The 20,788-nt window shown below is 53.7% G+C and overlaps 1 protein-coding gene across 1 annotated transcript in view; it reads right to left on the bottom strand.

Moving 5' to 3' along the window:
* The window catches only part of SHB (SH2 domain containing adaptor protein B), a 103,860-nt gene that overhangs the window by 40,037 nt on the left and 43,035 nt on the right, over positions 1-20,788 (bottom strand). The window contains exon 2 of the mRNA XM_040963517.1: positions 19,320-19,440. Coding sequence (XP_040819451.1) covers positions 19,320-19,440 — 121 coding nt within the window. The remainder of the gene's footprint in view (positions 1-19,319; positions 19,441-20,788) is intronic.

Genomic DNA, 20,788 nt, shown 5'->3' with positions numbered 1-20,788 from the left:
TCCCCCACAATTCAACTCCAATGGGTAATGAGAACCTTGTTCAGTGGACCAACCTGGATGGTGTAGGGGGTACCCAGATATTTGATCACACCTGATGCTGGGTGTCTTGGTGAGGGTACTTAAATGGGTAAACTGAATAAAGCAGATTGCCCCAAGCTCCATGCATGGGTCTCATTCAATCCACTAAAGGACTGCCTGCACAAGGCCCAAACAGGCAGGACCTCCCCACCCTTCTCCTCTCCTGCCTCTGAGCTGGGGCAGCGGCCCCTTGCCTGCTATTGCACTTGAACTATGCCTGAGACTCACTTGGTTCCCAGGCCTTCAGGCTTGGTCTGGAAACTCATCAAATGGCTGGTTGGTTTGCAATCTCACCAGCCAATGGGATGACCCACTAGGCTTCACAATCCTGGGGGCCAACTCCTATCTATCACACACACATATCAGAGAACCCTAACAAACACGTCCCTGCTTCCGTGTAGCTCCCCTCCCTGTGGAACAGTTCCTACAAAGACCAGATCAACACAGGTAAGGATGATCCTGAGGAGGAAAGCTCTGTCCCACAAGGCAGGGGGCCTTACTGTCACTCTTCTTCCTGAGCTCAAAGAGCTAGGCATGTACCTTCTCAGCAGTTCCCCAGGAAGGACCTGCAAGTTCACAGCCAAGAGATCCTGACAGCACCAAAGCCACAAGAGTGCACCACGAGAAAGTCCCACCTGGCCAGAGCCATGGGGCAAAGATCAACACAGGACCAGCCTGAAATACTGCCACCTATCCCAGGAAATACAAGTCCCTTTGTGTGTTCAGTGTGGGACACCAAGTACTGAAGGCCCATGGGACATTACAGAGGTAATGCTAGAGTTTAAAGATGAACCCAACTGAGTTGCTGGAGGTCCCTCCTTGCCTTGGGGTTGGTGGTGACTTCTCTGACACTTTCCAGCTATTATGCATGCTCAGCTCCCATCCCCAACCCAGTTCAAGTATATCTCTTCTGGACATAGCTCCTGGGAGTCCCAGCACAGAGCCTAGCTCCAGAGATGCTCTGAACGACACATACCACGTTTCTCAAATTCTGAACTTAGCAGGTGTCTATCCTTGCAAAAGGCACTGTCCTCAGAGGCTGCTGGAGGAATTTTAAATGGGAAATAGCCTTTTCAGAGGTGAACCTGGCAGCATGGAGGAAAATGAAACTCTACTTCCAGAAACCTACTCCATGACATTAGCGAGACACACACTCAGAGAGAAACAAATGGGTAAGGATGTTTGGGAGAATGACTGGGCACCCTTGGGCCCAGATGCATCACAGAACCAAACAAAAGAGGTGACAGACAGCCCCCCCGACAGGAGTGGTAATGGGGAATGGTGTTTAATGGGATGGTGTTTCAGCCAGGCCCTTACACGGCCCACAGAATCATCTACTCTGGCCCTGCCAAGGCCACCTACAGGCAGGACTTGAAATTCAATAATAAATCCACAGCAGGCTCATTTTAAACTTAATCATTTCTGTATGGCCTGTCAACAGAAAAAAGCTCCACCACTCCAGATTATACGTAGATAAGTATGTTTATAGGTATGAGGAGATGCGTAATTTTGTAAGCGCATGAGTGACGAGCTGAAAGAATACACAAATGATTAAGACTCATCTCTGGAGACAGATCTTGCCTTCTATACATCACGTGCTGAATGGCCTTATTCAATGGTGCATATTCTTCAATGGAATCATTAAATACACGTATAACAGGAAGTTGCAAATGTGGTGTGCGCACATACTACCCTCTTGCGTATTATTGTTGTTAGTGCCGGCACTTGTGAGTTGGGCCTTAAGCTGGGAGTACTGTACCAGTCAGCCCCGGGGAAAGGCCAGGCCAGGGCAGAGGCAGGGGATGACATGAGCGAGGGCCTCGCTGGCCCATCTCCAGAAAGGTGACTCCTGGCCTGTGGGTGGGGTGCGGCTAGAGGGGGAATACTTGCAGTATGACAAGTTCACATCCATGGATGGGAGAGGTTGTCTGACCCCACGTAAGAAAACGGGGTGGGGGAGGCATGGGGAAGGGTTAGGGGAATCCCAGAACCTATGAAACTGTGTCATAAAATTTAAAAAAAATGCTCAATAATTATTTGCCAATAAATAAATTCAATCCTTCCATAGCTGTAAAAAAAAAAAAGAAAAGAAAAAGAAAGAAAAAGAAAGAGAAAAAGAAAAGAAATGGGGCAAAATGGGTGATGGGGTGAGGGTCTCGACTCCGGTGAGAGAGGGTGAGGCAGGGTCTGGTCCGTTCAGCTCGGCTCATTCTCTTGCCTGCTCATCCTCCCAGGCACCTGTGTTGCTGGTTTATGGGACCACGCTCATCCATAAAACTGGCCCCAGTTCTAGAGAAACTCACACTCTAAAACCACAGCCCCCTCTGGGGTTATTCACCCAGGTGTGTCGGCTGCACATGTGCCACCAGGATAACGAGGCTGCCGTGTCAGTGGAGGGGAGGCAGGGAGCTTGTACCTCCTGAACCCATCACCTTTATTGCAGATCTAGAGACTGGGTAAATTCTGTTCCCAAGACTCATTTCTTCAGACTTCAGGCTGGATTCTCACAGATGCCTGGCTGCCACACACAAAGAGCAGTAAATGACCTGAATAATACCAGCACATTGAGTCCACTGACCACAGGTCCTCAACCAGCTACCTGCAACCAGAGCCAAATGCTGTGGGTACCAGTGATGGCCACAGGGTCTCGGGGACGCTAAAGTTAGGTTCTAGTCCCAGGCCCCTCGGAGCCCCCCAGCCCATGCTGGTCAGCAGGTTTCCTTTGTATGGTGGCCCACAGGAGGCACATGCATAAGGCTCTCAGCCAGCACTGAGTGGCAGAGATGGAAAGACCACTGATGCAACCGGCAGAGGGCTTTCACAGAAGGCACTGCCCCTGCCCCTTCCTTCTGTCTGGTACCAGGTGAGGGTCAGCACTCGCCTTCTAAAGTCCTGTGACCCAGCGAGTGGGAACCAGGTGAAACTGAGAAAGGGGGCAGCGTGCATGTGTGTGCCTTAAATTAGAAGAGAAGGGAAATCAGAGAGAGAAAAAAAATGAACCAAGTTAAAAATACGGCAGCTGAGACACACATGACTGCTAGACAGAAAATGTAACCCCAGTGAGACAGGGCAACCAAGTGGCACCAGACAGAAAAGATAAAGTTCCCACCCCAAAATAACCAGCAGTGCAAGCACGGGCTCGCGATGAGACATGAGCAACTGTGGTAGGAGCTGGGGACTGCAGTCCAGCTCTGAAAACGGGGCTTGTTTGTAGCCTGAAATTTAGGGTTCTCATCCAACCAGGAAGCTGAAAAGCTTACACAGAAACAGGCCAACTCCAAGAGCAGCGCTGCTTGCTGGCTCAAAAAACCCACAGAAAACTCAGTTCAGGAAGGGAGGCCTGGGTGGGGCAGGGGCTGGCAGCCAGGAGCTTGGCCTGTTCTTGCCTTAGTGCTCCAGGATCTGCCCCTTTCCCTCATGCAGCAAAGGGACCCCGGTCATCCTCATGCTGCCTAAGCCTTCCTTATTATGCTTTATCCACAGCTGCAACAACACCAATGAACAAGAGAGATGAGAAAGCCTTAGGGACAAAAATGCCTTGGACTCTAAGTAGGGCCACCGAGCTGGGTGACCCAGCAATTCCTCCACCCTCTCTGGGCTCCCAGATCCTTGACATCTGTACCATGTCAGCAGACCCCAGTAAGCAATAAGCCAACAGAAAATATGACACTCTTCTGCCCCACCCTCCCCCAATCTCACTCACACTGGCATAAGTGCAATTGCATTTCAAAAGCATCTGTATCTCCCCACTGGGACTCCAGAAACAGAACCCATGGGCCAAACCCTGCAAGTACAGGACTGGGAGTTGTGGATTCAAGCTTTGCCGTTTGCTAGCTTGGCCCTTGGGGAGCAACCAGCTCCAGTGAGGTACCTTGGCAGCTTGTGCTGTGTTGTGGAGAGCGCATCAACTTCAACTTGGGGGGGTTGGTAAATAAAGCCGGATGAAGGACATATGAGAGCCTTGCAGACCACGTCATGTGTTCCACATTACAGGGGATTCTGCGCACATGTGTGCACAGCCGAGCCCGAGTCCTGGCTGACAGAGGGGATGAATACGCCGCCAGCCAAATGGTGCTGTGTCCACCAGGAGAACACGACTGTGACACTGGCCTTATATGGCACCCTTTGACAGAATCTGCTTCAGCTTCACGAATCTGAAGTTTGATATATGGCCCGCCGAGGATTCGCTGTCAAAGTTCTGGACAGATATCACTGGATCCCTATTTTGACACGGTTCCTCCCACAATGCACCCTCCTTTCTTTGCATTGTATCATAACTCCCTCCTAATACGGAGATGTGGAGCTGCCTTCCTGGATGTTGCACTGGGTAACTCATGTGCTTGCATGAGGTGCTTGGCCAGCAGCTGGGACCCTATAACACTGACACGGAGGGACAGCTGAGTGGACGGGCCAAGCAAATTTCACATGACAGTTGCTGCCATGTAGACAGACATGTGACACTTCAGATTTCACTCACATACCCTGGACAGAGGGAGGCGCCAGTCACAGGCCACATGATTGTGGGGGTGAGGGGCATCCTGCTCTCACTCCCGGGACTGAGACAAAGAGGCGAGTTGCCTCTGGGAGAAGGGGAGTCCCATCTACCACACCCTCTGGAGGAATCCTCAGACTCTGCTGGGCAGACCCACTGGCCCCGAAGGCCTGATATTTCAGGCACCTGCTGGCTGCCATAGGCGACAGACAGGCTCCATTTCTCCTGGTCTTGCTGCCAATTGAGGCCAAGGGCTGGCCGTTGCCTGTCAGTGTGGGAAAATGCTCCAGCCTGGGGGAGGACAGGTCCTCCAATGTCCCAGTGAGATGTTTGCCAGGCAGGGGAAGCTGCCTGCCCAGTTTGCTTCTTCACTGACAGCATCATGCTCAGTGGGAGCAGGAGGCGCTGGGCACCGGGGAGCAAAGAGGAGAGTGGACTCAACAGGTGGAGGAGGACACATGGCTCCAGCAAGGCCCTAATTACATGCCAGGAAGGAGCTGTCAAGGAGCCCACTGCTTAGCATCAGAAGCGAAGGCAGCTGTTCCTGAGACCCTCAATGTTGCCTGCACTCGCTTTGGTCCGCCAGAAGCAATGGTTTCAGCTCACTCAGACCCAAGTCGTCCTCATTTTAGCCAGATGTGTTTCAGCATCCGGCTGGCTCACATCCATCACTTCCACACAATAGGTCAGATCACTCTGCTTCCTGGGAGTTTTCACTTGCCACTAATTCCTCCTACCACGTTCGCTAGGAAACTCCCATTGTTCCAAATGCTTTGCTGCTGGTGGAGGGAGCGGAAAGGCGAGGGGGGCTTCATAGAGCTTCTCCTCTGTGGTGGACATAACCTGAAATGGCTGTTTTGCAAAGTGTCCCAGCTGAAATGGCAACTGCCACTCTGTGTGCCCATAGGGGGCTGTGGTCGGCCCAGAGAGGCTGCCCTCCTTCTCCACCTACCCCCCACCCCACAGAAGCCAGCAGGTCTATCTGTCTACAGCCATGACCAAACATCTCAGTTTTCAGATGGACCTGGACCCTGCCCTACCTTATGCAATACCAGCCTGTCAAGCTTCCTGCCCGTATCACAGGCTCTGTGCTTATCTGGGGCTCCTGCTGAGCCTGCTGAGGAGGGCAGAAACTAAGCAAGGGATAAAGGCTTTGCAGCCTGGCTGGCCATCAGACAGAGGGTCCTTCACACAGGTCTGAGGCTTGAACATGCGTGGAATCCTGGGATGTGGGTATTCACAAGGCACAGACCTACCCTAAGTAGGTCTGAGGGCAGCACTTAGATAAAGCGGTGGGAGCCGACAGCCCTTATCTGTACCACACTAACTGCCTCCCTCCCCCTGCTGCCTGAATGTCAAGCAGAGTCAGAGTCACGGCCATCAGGGTGACTGCTGGCGTGCAGGCATCTGGCCAAGGTCACAGGCTGCTCCCTAACCCCCAGCAGACCCTCTTTTCAACACCCAAAGGCCCTTAAGGCCAGGCCTGACTCTTACCTCCTTCAAGAGCTGTCCTTAACCACCTGGGAGAGGGAGTCTGTCCCTTGAGCACCCGATGCTGGCATTGATGATATTGGAGTCACACACCAATTCATCCTGAGACATCCACACAGCTGGCTTTCATGGCCCTGTGACTTCTTTGATTTCTGGACCTGGATTAATTTTCCAACTTGACCTAGGTTTTGTTTTTCAATCTAGAGTAAAGGCTCCAAGGGATAAATCTGTGTGTCTCAAGTGGCCCGTGGTGCCTGCCTGGTATCAGCAGGAGTCCCATGAGCTCCATCATCAGATTCAGGGGAAAAGAGAAGCTAATGGATAGGTAGGGGGGCAATGCTAAAGTTCAGAGAATAAAGCCCAAAAACCCTCTCGGGGGCTCAGAAAGTACCCAGTGAACAGCAGGCCATGAGGCTCCAGCTGTGCTGACCACACAGTGCTGCTGGCATCCCTTCCAGCCATCTCGTTCCTCTTTCCCACACAGCATCCACCTCTGTATGATCCCCACAACCCAGCCTAACACTTCTGAAGCCATAGGTGTGTCCCTGAGGCCACCATGCTAGCCCTCCTCCAGGTCCAGCTAAGGTCTCCTTCCCTCCTGGGCTCAAGTCAAAGCCTTGACTCCTTGGATGTTGCTCTAGCCTGCCACTCTTCCCTGGGATCCACGCAATTGTGACATCCCTTTGGGCATCCCCATCCCATTGAGTGAAGGAGCACTACTTGGACCCATACCTGCCTTCCTCTGCAGCCTCTGTCTCATTTATGTCTGTCACATGGGGGCTCAGCTTAAGCAGGTGGTGCAAAACGACCATGGACGTCACTGCTGGCCTTCTCTGACATGTGCCACCCCCCCATAACCATCTTGTCTTGTGGCTGACCTTGTGGGTGGTCTTGCTGCCTCTTCCGAGGCCTACTGCTCTTAAGCCATGCATCTTCCCTCCTGTGAGCGGCCTTTTCCTTCTCCCTGAGGCCAATGGGCAAATCTGGCAAACAGCAGGTGTCCAGGGTAGATAGCAACTTTGCAGTACATGAAAAGGGCATGAGAATGGACATACTTGGGTCCTGAGATGGGGAGTGGGTGCGATCAGGGCCACGCTTGTTCCTGACTCAGGTATGCACTGTGTGTGGGCAAACAAGCTGAGCCTGTGGCCAGGCACTGGCCATGTTTTGTTGTGGCACAGTTACAGCTGCCTTCATCCAGTGCCACTCCATCCCCAGGAGCTGCCTTCTCACAGAGAAGGATGTGCGGCATCCTCAGCCCTGAATTCAGAATTTCAATTCCAGGCACCAGTGACCAGTGGCAGGTATGGCTCGGGAAGCCTAGCCTGGCACTCGGTCCCACTGCTCTCCTGCCAGCCTAGGCTTTCTGACCACAAAGGTTTCTGTAAACTGTAAACTTCCAATAACCACAGACAGACACCCAGAAGGCTCACGGCCCAGCCCTGCCAGACAAGTGTTGCCGCGTGACAACCCTGAAATCCTCGGCAGGGGCTTATCTCACAGGGGACCACTGGAGAGCACCCACTAGCCACAATAAGCCAGCTGGCTTCTGCATGTGCAGTCCTCAGACCCCACTTCAAAGGAGAGGCTTGGACGACAGCAGGGTAAAGGCTGTTTCCATTCCAACTCTGCAAGTCCTTCCTGTGCTGCTTTCTACCCTCTAGGCTGGACATTATGGAGGAGAGGATGTTGGGTAGGTCCTATGGGAGCAGAGGCCAGTGAGAGTTCACACAGGAAAGCAGCAGGTGTGGGAGGGGTGCTCCAAGCATCTCAAGGGGGGGGCTGCCTGGGATTGCTGTGGCTGAAGCAAGCCTGCATCTGGATGTGTGGGACAAAGCAGAAGGGTAACCTGATCCTCTAGGCCTGCGAAACTCATCAGGGGACAGAGAGCAGGCAGAATCCAGGGAGACTGAGCCCAGCGGGCTGGAGCTGGGTCCTGCCAGCCCCTCTCCTTTGCGCTCCTCTGACCTCCCCACAGCTCCCCTACAAGAGTGAGGGGGGCAAGGCGAGGAGGGCAATGCAGACACTGGGGAGACCAGGGCAGGGGGGGGAGGGAGCATGAAAACCTGCTCCTTTAATGATGCACATGATGATGACAATCCTTTAAGGTACATGCAAAATTATTTTGAAAGTAAGTGACGGTGAAATTAGGACCTCATTTGGAAGCTGGCTTCTGTGGAAAAACATCCCCCTGGGGAGGCTGGTGTGCCGACAGCTCTTAAAACAGGCTTCCAGGGCGCTGAGTGGAGGTTGCTGACACCAGATGTCACACACGGAGTACAAGTCTGATGGCAGCTGGGGATGAACACACAAATGCATGAAGGCTCCCGGATGACAGCAGCCAAGCCCAATGGGCAGCATGCATGAGGATTTTGTATGGGGTGTCCCTAATCCTGGGAGCATCCAGTGTGTTCACTGATAATACAACCATCAGCAAGACAGGCAAGCACCCAACACTGCCTATCAGCTCCTGCAGCTCACCATCCCCCAGGCTACAACCTCCACCTCCAGCTCTGTTCGACTTGGCTGTTCAAAGATGCACCTGCCGCTGATGGCAAGAACTATGGCTCTAGGCCCATGCAACCGGGATCCCCACCCCAGAATGAGAGTTTTCCTCTGCTGTCTACACCCTGAGGCAGGTCTCTAAGACTTGTGTTGGAATGGTGGGAAGACAGAAATGTCCACTCTTTGCAGTGGATAGAGATACACAAAGATGGCAATAGTGGAAGTAGGGAAGAAGGATACTATAGACATCCAGGCCCGAGCAGCACGAACTCCCAGACTCTGGGCTGGAGCCTCTGCTACAGCAGGGGCTGTCTGCACCAGAACCAAAGACAGGCTGGGAATCTGTATCTTGACACTGCCTACCCACTTTGCCCTTGGCTTGCTGTGTGACTGTGGTACGAGCCGACATGGAAGGGCCTGCACTCAAGAGACTTGAGGGAAATTTGCCCTTCAGCCTGGCCTAGGTCAGGATTGAGAGCCTGGCCAGCCAGCCAGCCCCAGACAAGTACAGATCCCCCGCCCCCAGGGAGGCTGCCTCCAGGCCAGACAGGGTTGCTTTGTGTGCTGTGCTGGGTTCACCTGTGCAGTACATCTGTGGACTCTGTACAGGTGACTTAGCCTGCAGCACCAGCCCTTATTCACAGTCCTAGTGCATGCTTGGTACTCTGAGCCCTCCAAAATCGGTGAGCCCTGGGGTCAGGGTTTGAGAGAGCTAATAAAATTAACCACAACAACTGGCTTGCAGGGGCCTGAGCTCTAGACAACTTCAGCCCAGCCCCTTAATCTCTCTGGAACTCTCTTATCCTGCCTCTATCATGTGGACAGCACCAACCCCTCTTCACCTGCCTGCAGGACTGGAGCAAGGCCAGAGGAGCAGCATCGGACATGGTTCCTTGCTCGCTGCTGCTTTTCTTTTGTGGTATCAGGATAAGACTTGGTCTGTCATGGCCTGAGACCAGATGGGGTGGGCAATCATCTTCTGTAGTGGGCAGGTTAATACTGATGTAGTTTCTGCCAGGCTGGACCCTGGGTCCCAGAGAAGTAAGCAGCCATCCCTTGCAGAGGGCACTCCAGACAGATGGGGTTGGCCTCATTAGTGGAGGAGCTAAGGGCTAAGCCCAGCTCTCTGATGGAAGCACCATTGTATGAATCCAGCTCCACATCTAGGTTCAAACCCAGGCTCCCTATGGACATGATTGAGCCTTCCCCACCCCAAGTGGGAACCCACACAAGGTTCTCTGTGGGCTGGGCAGTTCCTGAACATGTCTGACCTTCAACTGAAGGCAGCTGGTCCAGGCCATACCCTTTGTATGCTTTGACCTGGAAGCTTCATTCAAGGCGGGTTGGGGGAGAACCCTGTTGGAGCTGGGTACTCTGCAGTCCTGTCTTGCTGCAGGGTGAGGTCAGGGTCCATGGCCATGGGAAGCCCCTGAGGGTGGGAAGGAGGCTGACTGGACCCTCTGACTGGGCGAGTTCCCTTGGAAGCCACAAGCTGTCTTTCCCAGCAGCCCACACTAGCATAAGGAATCCTGGACAAGTCAGTTTCCCCACATGGATCTGTGGAAGCCTCCACAGACTGGGAATGTGTAAGGGGGAGGAAAGGAGGGAGGAGAAGAGACCATGTGCTTCCGCAGTCCCTGAGCTCTGGAAGGCAGGGGAGATGGCGACTGACTCATGGACCTTGATCCCTCCTGGCAGGACCTGGCCCAGGGCCCAAGACTGGCGCTTGGCAGCAGGGAGGGAGGGAGGGAGGGAAGGAGACAGAGCGAGAGAGACAGACCCTGGCTCCCACCTGGGAATGCCTCCTGCTGGCCCCTGGTTTCTGGTTTTAGTTTCTCTGTGTTAAATAGGCAATGAACAAGCGCTGCCTCCAGGGTTATTCTGAGGATGAAATGAGATAATGTCTAAGAGAGCGCTCTACAGTCCTTTGGAAGGATAAATAAATATAAATGTAGATGGGCCAAACCCCCCTGCATGGGAGTCAAGTCCAAGCTCCTGGAGGAGACAGAGAGCAAGGCCAGCTAGCCTGACTGGTCACACAACCCAAGACCTCCTGAAACAAACGGGCTTCCCTCACAGAGAGAGGTGAGAACCTGCACCCTGAGCAGACAGGAGGACTCAGATGGACTCCTGCAGAGGGAAGTGGGCGGCAGCTCCTAAGGCACAGGTCACTGCAAAGACTGGGGTATTCATCACAGGGAACCAGCCTCCCGTCCCTCGACCAAGGGACCCTGGCTGCAGGAGGCCATAAGCAGTGACCTTGGGCTGGGGCAGCCCTGCTGCAGCCTTCTGTTGACCTGAGCAGGTGACTAGACAGCTCATCAGTCAGTCATGCCTGGCTCTTAAGATTTTCACTTTCTCAAGGAACACTGCCATGGACAGGAAAGGTTTGGAGAGCTAAGTGCAAGCTTTTCCATCAACATCAGGTATAGTTCAGGTCAAAATCAGCCAAACAAACAAACAACAGCAAACATACCATATGGTGGATTTGACCGCAAGCTTCTGTGACTGTGAGGGAGCCACACACACAGCACAGGGCTTGGCATGACAGGCGACAGGTGGCCAGGAGCTTTTTATCAGCTGCATGGGGAACCTTGGGAATTTATGACACCTCTTGGTCCAGATGAAAATCAGCTGCAAGTCCAGAGTCAACGGGCTGAGTATATGAATCACAAGCCCAGCCTTCTTAATTTCTGGGCATAAATTATGAAAAGAATGCAAACATCGCCTATGCTTGGGAGAGAAAGTGGGGGCAGGGCTGAGCAAGCCAGCGGCCTCATCCAGTCCATCCTGGGTGGGTGTCCTGTGTTATTCTGAGGCCCCTACTGCAAAACACAGAGGGTGTCCTTGGGTAGTTCTGTGTGGGACCAAACCCTCAGTATTTTTTCCTCAGTGCCTGGGATAGGGTCATGCCCTTCACCCAGCACCAGGTGGAGAAGACTGCCCTGACCAATGCCCATGCCCTAGAAGCAAATGGAGGCCACATGCCCTGCAGCCCCCATTACAGGACAGGGTTCTATGCCCACATGGGCCACAGCTCTATGACAGGTCACAGTCACACGGCCACCCTGCCTCGCACAGGTGCATGGTAGGCCTCAGGCAAATACTACCATCTAGCTCTGTACTGAGTCCAGCACCCTAGTATAGTAGGGACTCAAAAGGTGTTCTGTAAAGCCCCCTCCTCAGCTTCACCTCCAAAAGAGTGAGGATAGAAACCTGAGACATGGCTGCTCCTCTGTCCTGTCTTACGTGGATGCTGTTCTCAACCGCCCCATGCACCCCAGTGCCCATCCCCGACCATGGCTCTGGGTTCTCTTTCCTAGTCAAGGCCCTCGTGGCAGAAGTGGCTCGGAGTAAGAGAGTGGGAAACAGCACAGGGCAAGGAAGCGGGCACTGTCCCCTGCCAGCTGTTCTGCAGCCTGCTGGAGTGGCCCATGCTGATTCCAGCCTTCTATCTCTTGCATGCAGATCCACCTAGGCCCCAGGGACCACTGACCTGCTTGTGAGTGGTCTCGAGGACCAAGAGGAGTGCAAAGATTTGAAAGGATCCCCTATTTTGGAGTGGGATATCATAGAGCATGGCCTTGTGAGAAGCTGCGTGGTGAAAGGACTACATATGCCAGGCCCCACATGGACACCCGAGGACTAGCAGATAGAAGGGATGCCTCCCGCCTCCCTCAGAACCACAGGCCAAAAGGAATTGGGGGTGGCTCAAGGCCCCTCCAAGGATGGGAGAGTCTGTCATTTGGGGAAGAATTTGGTGATGGCTTGCAAAGCATCCGGTAAAAGCCAGCAGGTTCTGGGGGAGGCAGCATCCTTCCCTGGGAAAGCCCCAGGCATCGATGGCCTTGAGGGGAGAGTCCTTACCCCTGCCTGACCCCTCACTCTACCCTATCCCACCCCATCCCCAGGATTCTGACCTCCCACTCTCCAGCAGATAAATTAATGACCAAGGGACATGCTGAGTGCTATGTCAGCAGGAACACAGATCATGGACAGGGTGGAAAGGAGGACAGTACCCCAGGAGACTACAGCTCCTCCAGTGTCACTGCTTCAGGGGGCCTGGTGCAGTGCTGAGCCTGCAAGCAACCGAACAGGAGAAAGAAGAGAGACAGGCTTTTATTGATTTATGTTTGCACTGCCTGTCCATGAAAAGGCCAGCAGGGCAGTGCAAGGGAAGGGACTCATGCAGGCCCCGGCACCTGCTGCATCACTGCCTGCAGCGCAGCCTTCACGGCCCAAGTCTGGCACCTGCCATCTGCCCTGCAGCACTAAGGTTCCCAGCCTAGCCTCTGCTGGGGCCACCCCGTTGGAATCTTGCCCACATTTCTGTAAGAAATACTTCTCTGTATTGATCCAATTTTAGTATATATGCTGTCCCTGTGCAACAATGACATGCAAATTCATGAAATGTTCCATATTAAAAAGAAACACCTGATTAAAAAACAAACTAGACCTAGAGTTGTGCCTACTCAGCATGCCTGTCCCAGTTGGGCAGGGAGCAGGGGGCCACCATGACTCAGCTTGCTCACCTGCAACATGGAAACAGTCACACCTGCTTTTGCCTGGGGGGTGGAGGGGTGAGGGGGACTGGCCTTATCCATCAAAGGCTCCGTTTAAATACAGGGCTCTGTCATTTCAGCAGGCTTCCAGCAGGAGGGGACTGATTAATTAGCCAAATCACAGGGTGTGGGGTGAGTCACTGCATCTTTTTCAGACTCCAGAGGGGTGGGCCGAATGGCCCCCTTGGGCCTGCCCTGCAAAGCAGCCACTCTTTGGACCAGCAGCTCCCAGGCCCTGTGACCTGATTTGAATGCACCAAGGCACCTGAATGTCTCCCGGGCACCCACCTCCTGGAACCTCCCTCCCACTTCTCAGCTGGGATAACTGATGCTCCTGCCCTCCCACACACTGAGGACTCTGGGTGGAGCTCCTCCCCTCTCCCTGTACACTGCACCCCAGGGTCGTGCAGCACTAGCCTTGGCGTCCACCTCAACCTTCTGACTGTCAGGGCCATGGAGCTAGTCTCCCGGCCTCCTGCTCCTCATGGCACTAATCCGTTCCACACCCCCAGATGGACGCAACTTCATCAACAACTTCCTGATCTGCTCAACACACAGGGCCAGGAGCTAACCCTGACCCCCCTGAGCTTATCTTGAAACAGTGGTTTTCTGCCTGCTGTCCTGTGATTCTGATGTGCAGAGCTGCACAGGTGCAGAGTGTGTGTTGTGGGGCCACCTTGGTGAAACACATCTTTTCTCTCCCAGTCACCAGGAAGAAAAGTGGGCTCTGGTTGCATCTGTAGGCATCCGGGACCTTGATGGGACAGTCATAACTCTGCGCCCCCACACCCTGGGACTAGCTAACAGCAGCATGGAGAAGGGCAACGCTGACAGCATGAGCTCCAACCAAGGCCAAGAACACAGGGGAACATGCCCTTGTCCTCAGATGACAGCTGGGGCTGGGGTACCTGCAGACAGGTGTCCACCCTGATCCTGACTTGAAGAAAGTCCCTGACTTTGTAGGCAATGGTCCTAATGGGGTCCCGGCATCTGGGAAATGAACTGATGGAGGTCGTGGCTGGAGAAACCCTGCCCTTGGTGTGTACTGGAACTGCAAGCTCCAGGAGAACAGGAACCGTGTTCACAGATGAAGCCCAGAGCCAGCCAGGCCAGTGCTGCATGTGGCAGGTGTTCATCAACACCCACCAAAAACATGGTCACCGCCCTTCTGACCAGGTCCTGTCCTTTCAAGTGAGCGGATGGTGGCAAGCAAAAGCAGTCATCTGTAGTATTCATTGACTGTGTTTCTTGGTTTCTCAAATCTTTCCACACAGACCTGTATGCCTGTCACTCATTCATGGAGCTGGAACAGATGGGAAGATGTGGTGAGACCCATCCCTTACCCTAGTGAGCTGCCAGACCAGAGAGGCACAACCCTGTCATCCCCATGTGATCCGCCAGCTAGAGGAGACAGAACTGGGCAGAAGACAGTACCACAGGTTTCCGGCCTAGCTCCCACCTGGCTCCTAGCCCTTGAGGCCAAAGCCAGTTCCTTTCCAATCCTGCACCAACCATTTAAGAATGAGCTGAGCTTTGACCTTCCACATCTGGCACTTTCAGGGGTAGGTTAGGAGGTCTTTGGACTCCTGCCCTGGGTCCTTGGAGTTCATGGACACATTCACTCACTTGGTTGATATGTACCAAGCACCTGCTGCATGCCAGCCACTGCACTGGGCACCAAACAGACACCTGTGCCCACGTGACGCCTGCCTCTTGGGTTGAGACCAATTATCAACAGGATGAAATGCTGAGTGAGACACAGTAAACAGTGCCAAGTGTCACAGATCAAGATTGAGCTCAGAAAGGGACGACCAAGTACGGCTTTGTTAGCCTAGACAGCCACAACACCACCCTCCTATACCAAGTTTTCTCTTTCCTATCTGCCATACAACTACAGGTATCGAGGGCTTAGCAGGGTACCAGTGTACCCTGCAATCCTGGGGGCAGGGACCCTCACTGCTGGCCCTGGGTGGGTGCGCCAGCAGTGACAGTCTCTCCTAGATTTGTCCCAGACCTGCTACACTGCACCCTTCTGAAAAACCTGGATGTGCTTAAGTGCCAAGTGCCCCAGGGGAGAGAGGGGAGCGATTAGGAAGCTGTTCCCAGAGTGCAGCCCCGCTCCCACGCGGTCACCGTCACCAGGGAAATCCAGCTTCCAGCTGGCCCCACAGCTTAGCAGGTGAGCACCACTGGTTTGGGTGTGTGAGCCGGGCTGTTTCTCAACAAGAAGAAAGTCATCGGTGACTAACGTGAGATCTATTTACACTCGATTATCTCCTTCCTGTCCGGTAGGTAAGTCACTCTGGTAGATGACAGACCTGTCAGGGCACTCCGCATAGTCCAGGGGCCAAGCCTCCTTGCCTGCCAGGTGGGAGGAAGTGCATGAGAGATTCCCAGTGTTGTGTCTGGCATCACACATCAGATTTGCCTTCACAGCTTGCTATGTGACCTAGGTTGGCACGTGCTCTTCCCCACCCCCTATGGCATCAAGTAGAAAGAGGACATTGGATGGAAAGGACAGTTCCACCCTGTCACACACCAGCTGGGCAAGCACAGTGACCCAGCAGGATTGGTCGAAGTCTGCAGCCACCCAGAGGGGAGAGTAAGTTAGGGAAGTACGAATGCAGTGGGGGGTCAGAGTGGGTTCCTAACTATACAGAGTAGGCCCCAGGCACAGCAGGGAAACAACTGAGCTTAGGGGCCTAGCACAGGAAACCCTTTAATACCCTAGTTCAAGCAGAAAGAGTATGGCCTGGAAATTGTAGGAGGGAGGACATCAAACACCAGTGGAAGCTGGAATCTGGGGCGGAGGGGGCAGATGCAGAGCCAGCCCGACACCTGGTTCAAGCTTCAAAGGCCCCCTCCTCCAAGAAGCCCCTGCTGAACTTTCAGGAGGCCTAGTTTAGTTCAGAACTGGAGGGTAAGAGGGCTTGGAAGAGCCCCTGGGAGGAGACAGGGGCTAGGGGTGGGCTGGTGCCTCAGGTAAGGGAAAACAGGCCTTTCTCTTACCAAGGGCAGCAGAGGGAATACCCTGGGACTATAGAAGCAGGGCTGTAAGACGCCCTAGATCTGCTACCTCGTTGGATCCTCAAGATGTCCAAGGAAGAAGGTAGAATCTGATGCTACAGATGAGGGAAGGGAAGTGCGCTGTGCCAGAGCCACTGTGCCAGAGCCAAAGCCTGTGCGCTGTGCCAGAGCCAAAGCCAGCATCACCTCGGCCCCATCACACTTCCTTTCTCCTGGACACCAAAAAGCTGTTATTTAACACAGCACAAGCCATAGTTCTCTCGAAAAGCCTGGCTTTGATGGGAAAGGTCACCTTTCTTCTCTGGAAAACTGGGGCCTGGCTCCAGATTGAGTATGCCTACGGCTGGCACAATGTTGCCAAGGGTGGTTGGTGGCACAGCACAGACATAGGTGAGAGCCACGTCAGGGCAGCAAGGCTGTGCATGAGGTATGAGATTACTTTCTTTTCATTTCCTCTTATTATGCCATAAAGCTGAATTAATAACACAAACATGCTAAGGACTTCTTTATGTGTAATTGCTTGCATATTAAAAATTATGTGAAAAAGTTCTCAATGGATGCTCAGGTGAGTCACCCTGGGAGATGACACTTGGATTTATCAGGGATGCTGGTGGAGGTGAAGGGGTGCTCACAGCAAAGGGGTACTGGGAGCTGCAAACTTTCCAGTTCTGTCCACGGAGCACATGGATGCACATGGTGGTGGTAGTGGTATGTGTCAGCTACAGGTGAGGGTTCCAGAGGTGGATGTTTGGTCCTGGTACTGCGACTCAGGATTCTCCTCTTTGAAATGGGTATGGTGAATGTATCGTGCGGGTGAAATGTCAGGCTGCTGTGAGATGCACGGGGTAACTCAGGGAAGCCCACCATACAAACTGGGTGACCAATATAGATGTCACTACCTTGCCAGGGGTACTGTTAGGAATTCCCAGGAGCAGGGGACGCGGGGACGGGGAAGAAGGCCAGTGGTGGGGGAGGGAGAGATCTGGAAGAATTGTTCTGTGCTTATGGGTGAACCAGGGCCTCAGGATCCCAACTGAACTCTACATGCTCTCAAAACCTCATCATCACATATCTGGATGGAGCTTTCGGTTCCTGACTTCGGACTGGCCCAGCTCTGGCTATTATGGGCATTTGGAGAGGAAAACCAACCAACAGTAAAACAAAAACAAACAGCCATTCTCTTTCAAATAAAAAATGAAAACATTAATAACCATACAAAAGAGGGCCTTGGAAATTCAGCCCAGCAACTGACTGGCTGGTTGGGTTGCTCTAGGCTACTTACTTAACCTCTCTGTGCCTATTTGTTCTTGCCAAGTAGGGATGGCTGCAAGTGCTACCAGCAAGTGGGAGAGATCTGGGCTGGTGCTTCTATTGCCACTGTTTATTTAAAGATTTATTTTTCTTTTTTATTGGAACGGTAGATTTACAGAGAGGAGGAGAGACAGAGAAAGGTCCTCCATCCGATGGTTTACTCCTAAGTGGCCACAAAGGCCAGAGTTGAGCTGATCTGAAGCCAGGGCCTCTTATAGGTCTCCTATGCAGGTTCAGGGTTCAAGGCTTTGGGCCATCCTCTGCTGCTTTAACAGGCCACAAGCAGGCAGCTGGATGAGAAATAAAGGTGCTGGGAGATGAATTGGCCTTACTCATATGGGATTCTGGCATGCAAAACGAGGATTTAGCTATTGAGCCATCACATGGGGCGCTCCACTGCCACCCACAAGTGAAACAGGACATACCTCCAAGGTCAAATGTTTGTTTAGCAGCCAGAAGTGCTCCTTACTACACATGTCAAGGCCACTGCTATGCAGGGCACTACTGTTTGCGGGGTAGGGGCAAGTGGCTACTCCAGACCAGCAAGAGCCACAGCCTGGACCACTCTGCATGGGTTCCTGCTCCAGGCATGATCTTGTTACACCAAGAGGCTGCCCCGTACATAAGACCCATGCTTGCATGCACACATGTCCACTTCCCCCTCCCACTCAAAAGTAACATCACCCCATGGGGGTCACCCTAAAAGCTGGATCTTGCTTTTCCTACCACCTTCTGCCCTGCCAGTACCTTCCTAGAACACTGCCATGCTGAAGAAGGCTCCCCCTGGCCTGTAGCTGCCCCTCAAGCACCTGCCCATGGGGTACACCCTCATCAAAAGCCCAAGTCCCTCAGGACAATGCCACCTGGCTGAGGAGTTGTTCCTCCAGCTCTCCAAGGTGCCAGATAGGGGCAGATCCTCCATGTGCCACCCCTCACCTCTACTCCCAACTCTGCCCCCATATCCAGTGCACCAGGCCTGAGCCAGTTAACACACAGCTGAGGGACCTGGAGCCTGGACGGGTAGGAGGTGTGATGCCCACCTGCTATTTCTTTGTGTCGAGGAAACCCCAAAGTCTACCCTGAAAAGCACCATCCACTCTTGGCATTTGGCCCCTAACTCACTGTGTGTCTCTTCCCCTACCCCCAGCCTCCCTCATCTGTAAAATAAGGCTGTGGGGGTTAGGACGATTTCCAAGAGCCCTTGGGGGGCCTGACACGCTGACACTGCCAGAGTGTCCCAAAGTCGCCAGCTGTCACGGCCATTCGTCTAAATCCAGGCCAGGCCTGCAGAGAGCCTAGCTACAAGGAGGGAGGTGCCGGCTGTAGCCCCGGCCTATGTCTCTCAGTGGAGGGGGCCAGCTTTCCACAGGGCCTGAGCACCCATCAGTGGACCTGCTTCCCTGAGAAAGTGGAGGAAAACATCAGTCCCCCTCTTGGGGATCTCAGGACCCCCGGACCCAACTATAATATATCTCACACACTCTGCTGAGGCTGGAATTAGGGTGATGGGATAAGGGTGAGGGCAGGCCTTGGGAAGGCAGGGCCAGGGCCCTGTGGTCACCTGCCACCTGGCCCAGCCTCCACAGGAACATGAGGCTGAAAGACCCAGAGGTGGGTCCTAGATTCGCAGCCAAGACTCCTCGATTGTCTTGCATGATCTGCAGCCCTAGGAACTGATGTTCAGCACAGGTGCAGGGTATACTCAATGTTCTGTGTCATTTCCTGTCCCTTCCTTTCCCTAATTCACGAGGAATCAAGAGAAAGCACTCAATGACATAACAGCCAACAATGAGGAACTCAGGCCCAGACACGCAGGGCCCTGGGGCCTCCCTGCACCTGTCACACGGCCTTACCTGTCATGATCCTCTGGGCCTCGTAGGGCTCCATGTAGCCAGCACTCTCACCCTTTCCCGCTTTGCTTTTGAGATCGTTCTTGGCATCAAAGGGATCCGAGTAGTCATCAGCTATGGTCACCTGCAGGAGGAAGACAGTGCAGCATGAGGCCACCTTTGGCTATTTCTCTGTGGTTCACAGCCACGTTTTGCTCCAGCAGACATCAGCTGAGCTGGGAGAAGCACGGGGTGTGGCAAATGGTGCTCCACCTTGACATTGCTCTGGGCCTGAGGGAGGGTCCTTAGAGCCTGGGGTACACACTGCCTAGCTAGCTGTGGACAAGTCAGGTGAGACCAGAGGGACTACTGGAGCAGGGTAGCAACATGCATGGAGCCTACAAGGGTGTCTCTGGGGAGAATGAGCACCACTCAGTGCAGTGGCATGGAAATAGAGGAAAACTCAAGGCAAGATGGAAGGGAGACCACAGAAGGATCAGAAATGCTGGCACTCCTGGTGTGGACTGAGGCTTGGTGCTCGGTGAGAGATGATTACAGCTGGTGCTGTGCTGTCCCTCAGTGCTGGAACACAACCATGCCTTGGGTCATCACACAGCAATGTGATGACATCAACACAGGGCAAAGCCCAGAGAAAGCACGAGAGCAGCTCCGGGACGGATGAACCGACAGACACACACTGCCCCAGGGAGGATGGCCCAACTGAAGGAGGAGGAGCAGGACCTGACCAGGGTCCTCCATGGCCTCCTAAGAGAGGTGAATGCACCAGGTAAAACCTCAAGCAACCCAAGACTGGCAGGCGGAGGGGGAAGAGATTGCCTGTCGCTCTAGGGGTGGGCAGAGGCCAGGTCCATACTGACCCCACGCCCAAGATGTCACAAAGGGATGTAGCATATGGGAGAGGCTGGGAAAGGGACCCCAGTCTTGGCACAGACTCCACAGTGCCTGCCCCCGAGGGTCACACAGGCATACAGTGGCAAAGGGAAATGGGTCAGGTCAAGTCTCCAGGCTGAAGCCACCTGGGCTGGCTCTTTTGGGCAAGGGAAGGCTGGTCTTTCTCTACACCCTATTGGGGCGGGGATGTCCTAGGAATTGTTATTTAAATGGTGGGCTTAATTAGAAACCCCAGGAGTCTCCTCTTTCCCAGCTCCCTGGAATGTGAGGCATTTGAGGGGCTGTAAACCCTTGGGGAAGGGAATAACCACCCCTCTTTGTCTGCCTGGTAAAGGGTGGCTTGTGGCAGCACTTGGCAGGGTGCTCCAGTGACCGCGGGAAGCAGCTTGGAATGTAAAGTCCCACAGAGGGATGGCAGGCTGCAGCTCAGTCCCTGGTGCGCGTGGTGGGAGTGTGTGTGGGGCTGTACGCTGGAGGGTGGGGGAGAGTGCACAGTGGTCACTGCTCCCCAAACAAGAACAAGCTTCGGAGTAGAAAGCCTTGCTGGGCGTCAGCTGCACCCTGGCTGCCTCGCAAGGAGG

Source organism: Ochotona curzoniae, unplaced genomic scaffold, assembly GCF_017591425.1.
Source record: "Ochotona curzoniae isolate NIBS_2020 unplaced genomic scaffold, NIBS_Ocur_1.0 scaffold_3208, whole genome shotgun sequence".
Taxonomy (NCBI): Eukaryota; Metazoa; Chordata; class Mammalia; order Lagomorpha; family Ochotonidae; genus Ochotona; species Ochotona curzoniae.
The sequence above is the reverse complement of the archived record's forward strand: the minus strand, read 5'-3'. Positions and strand labels throughout refer to the sequence as shown.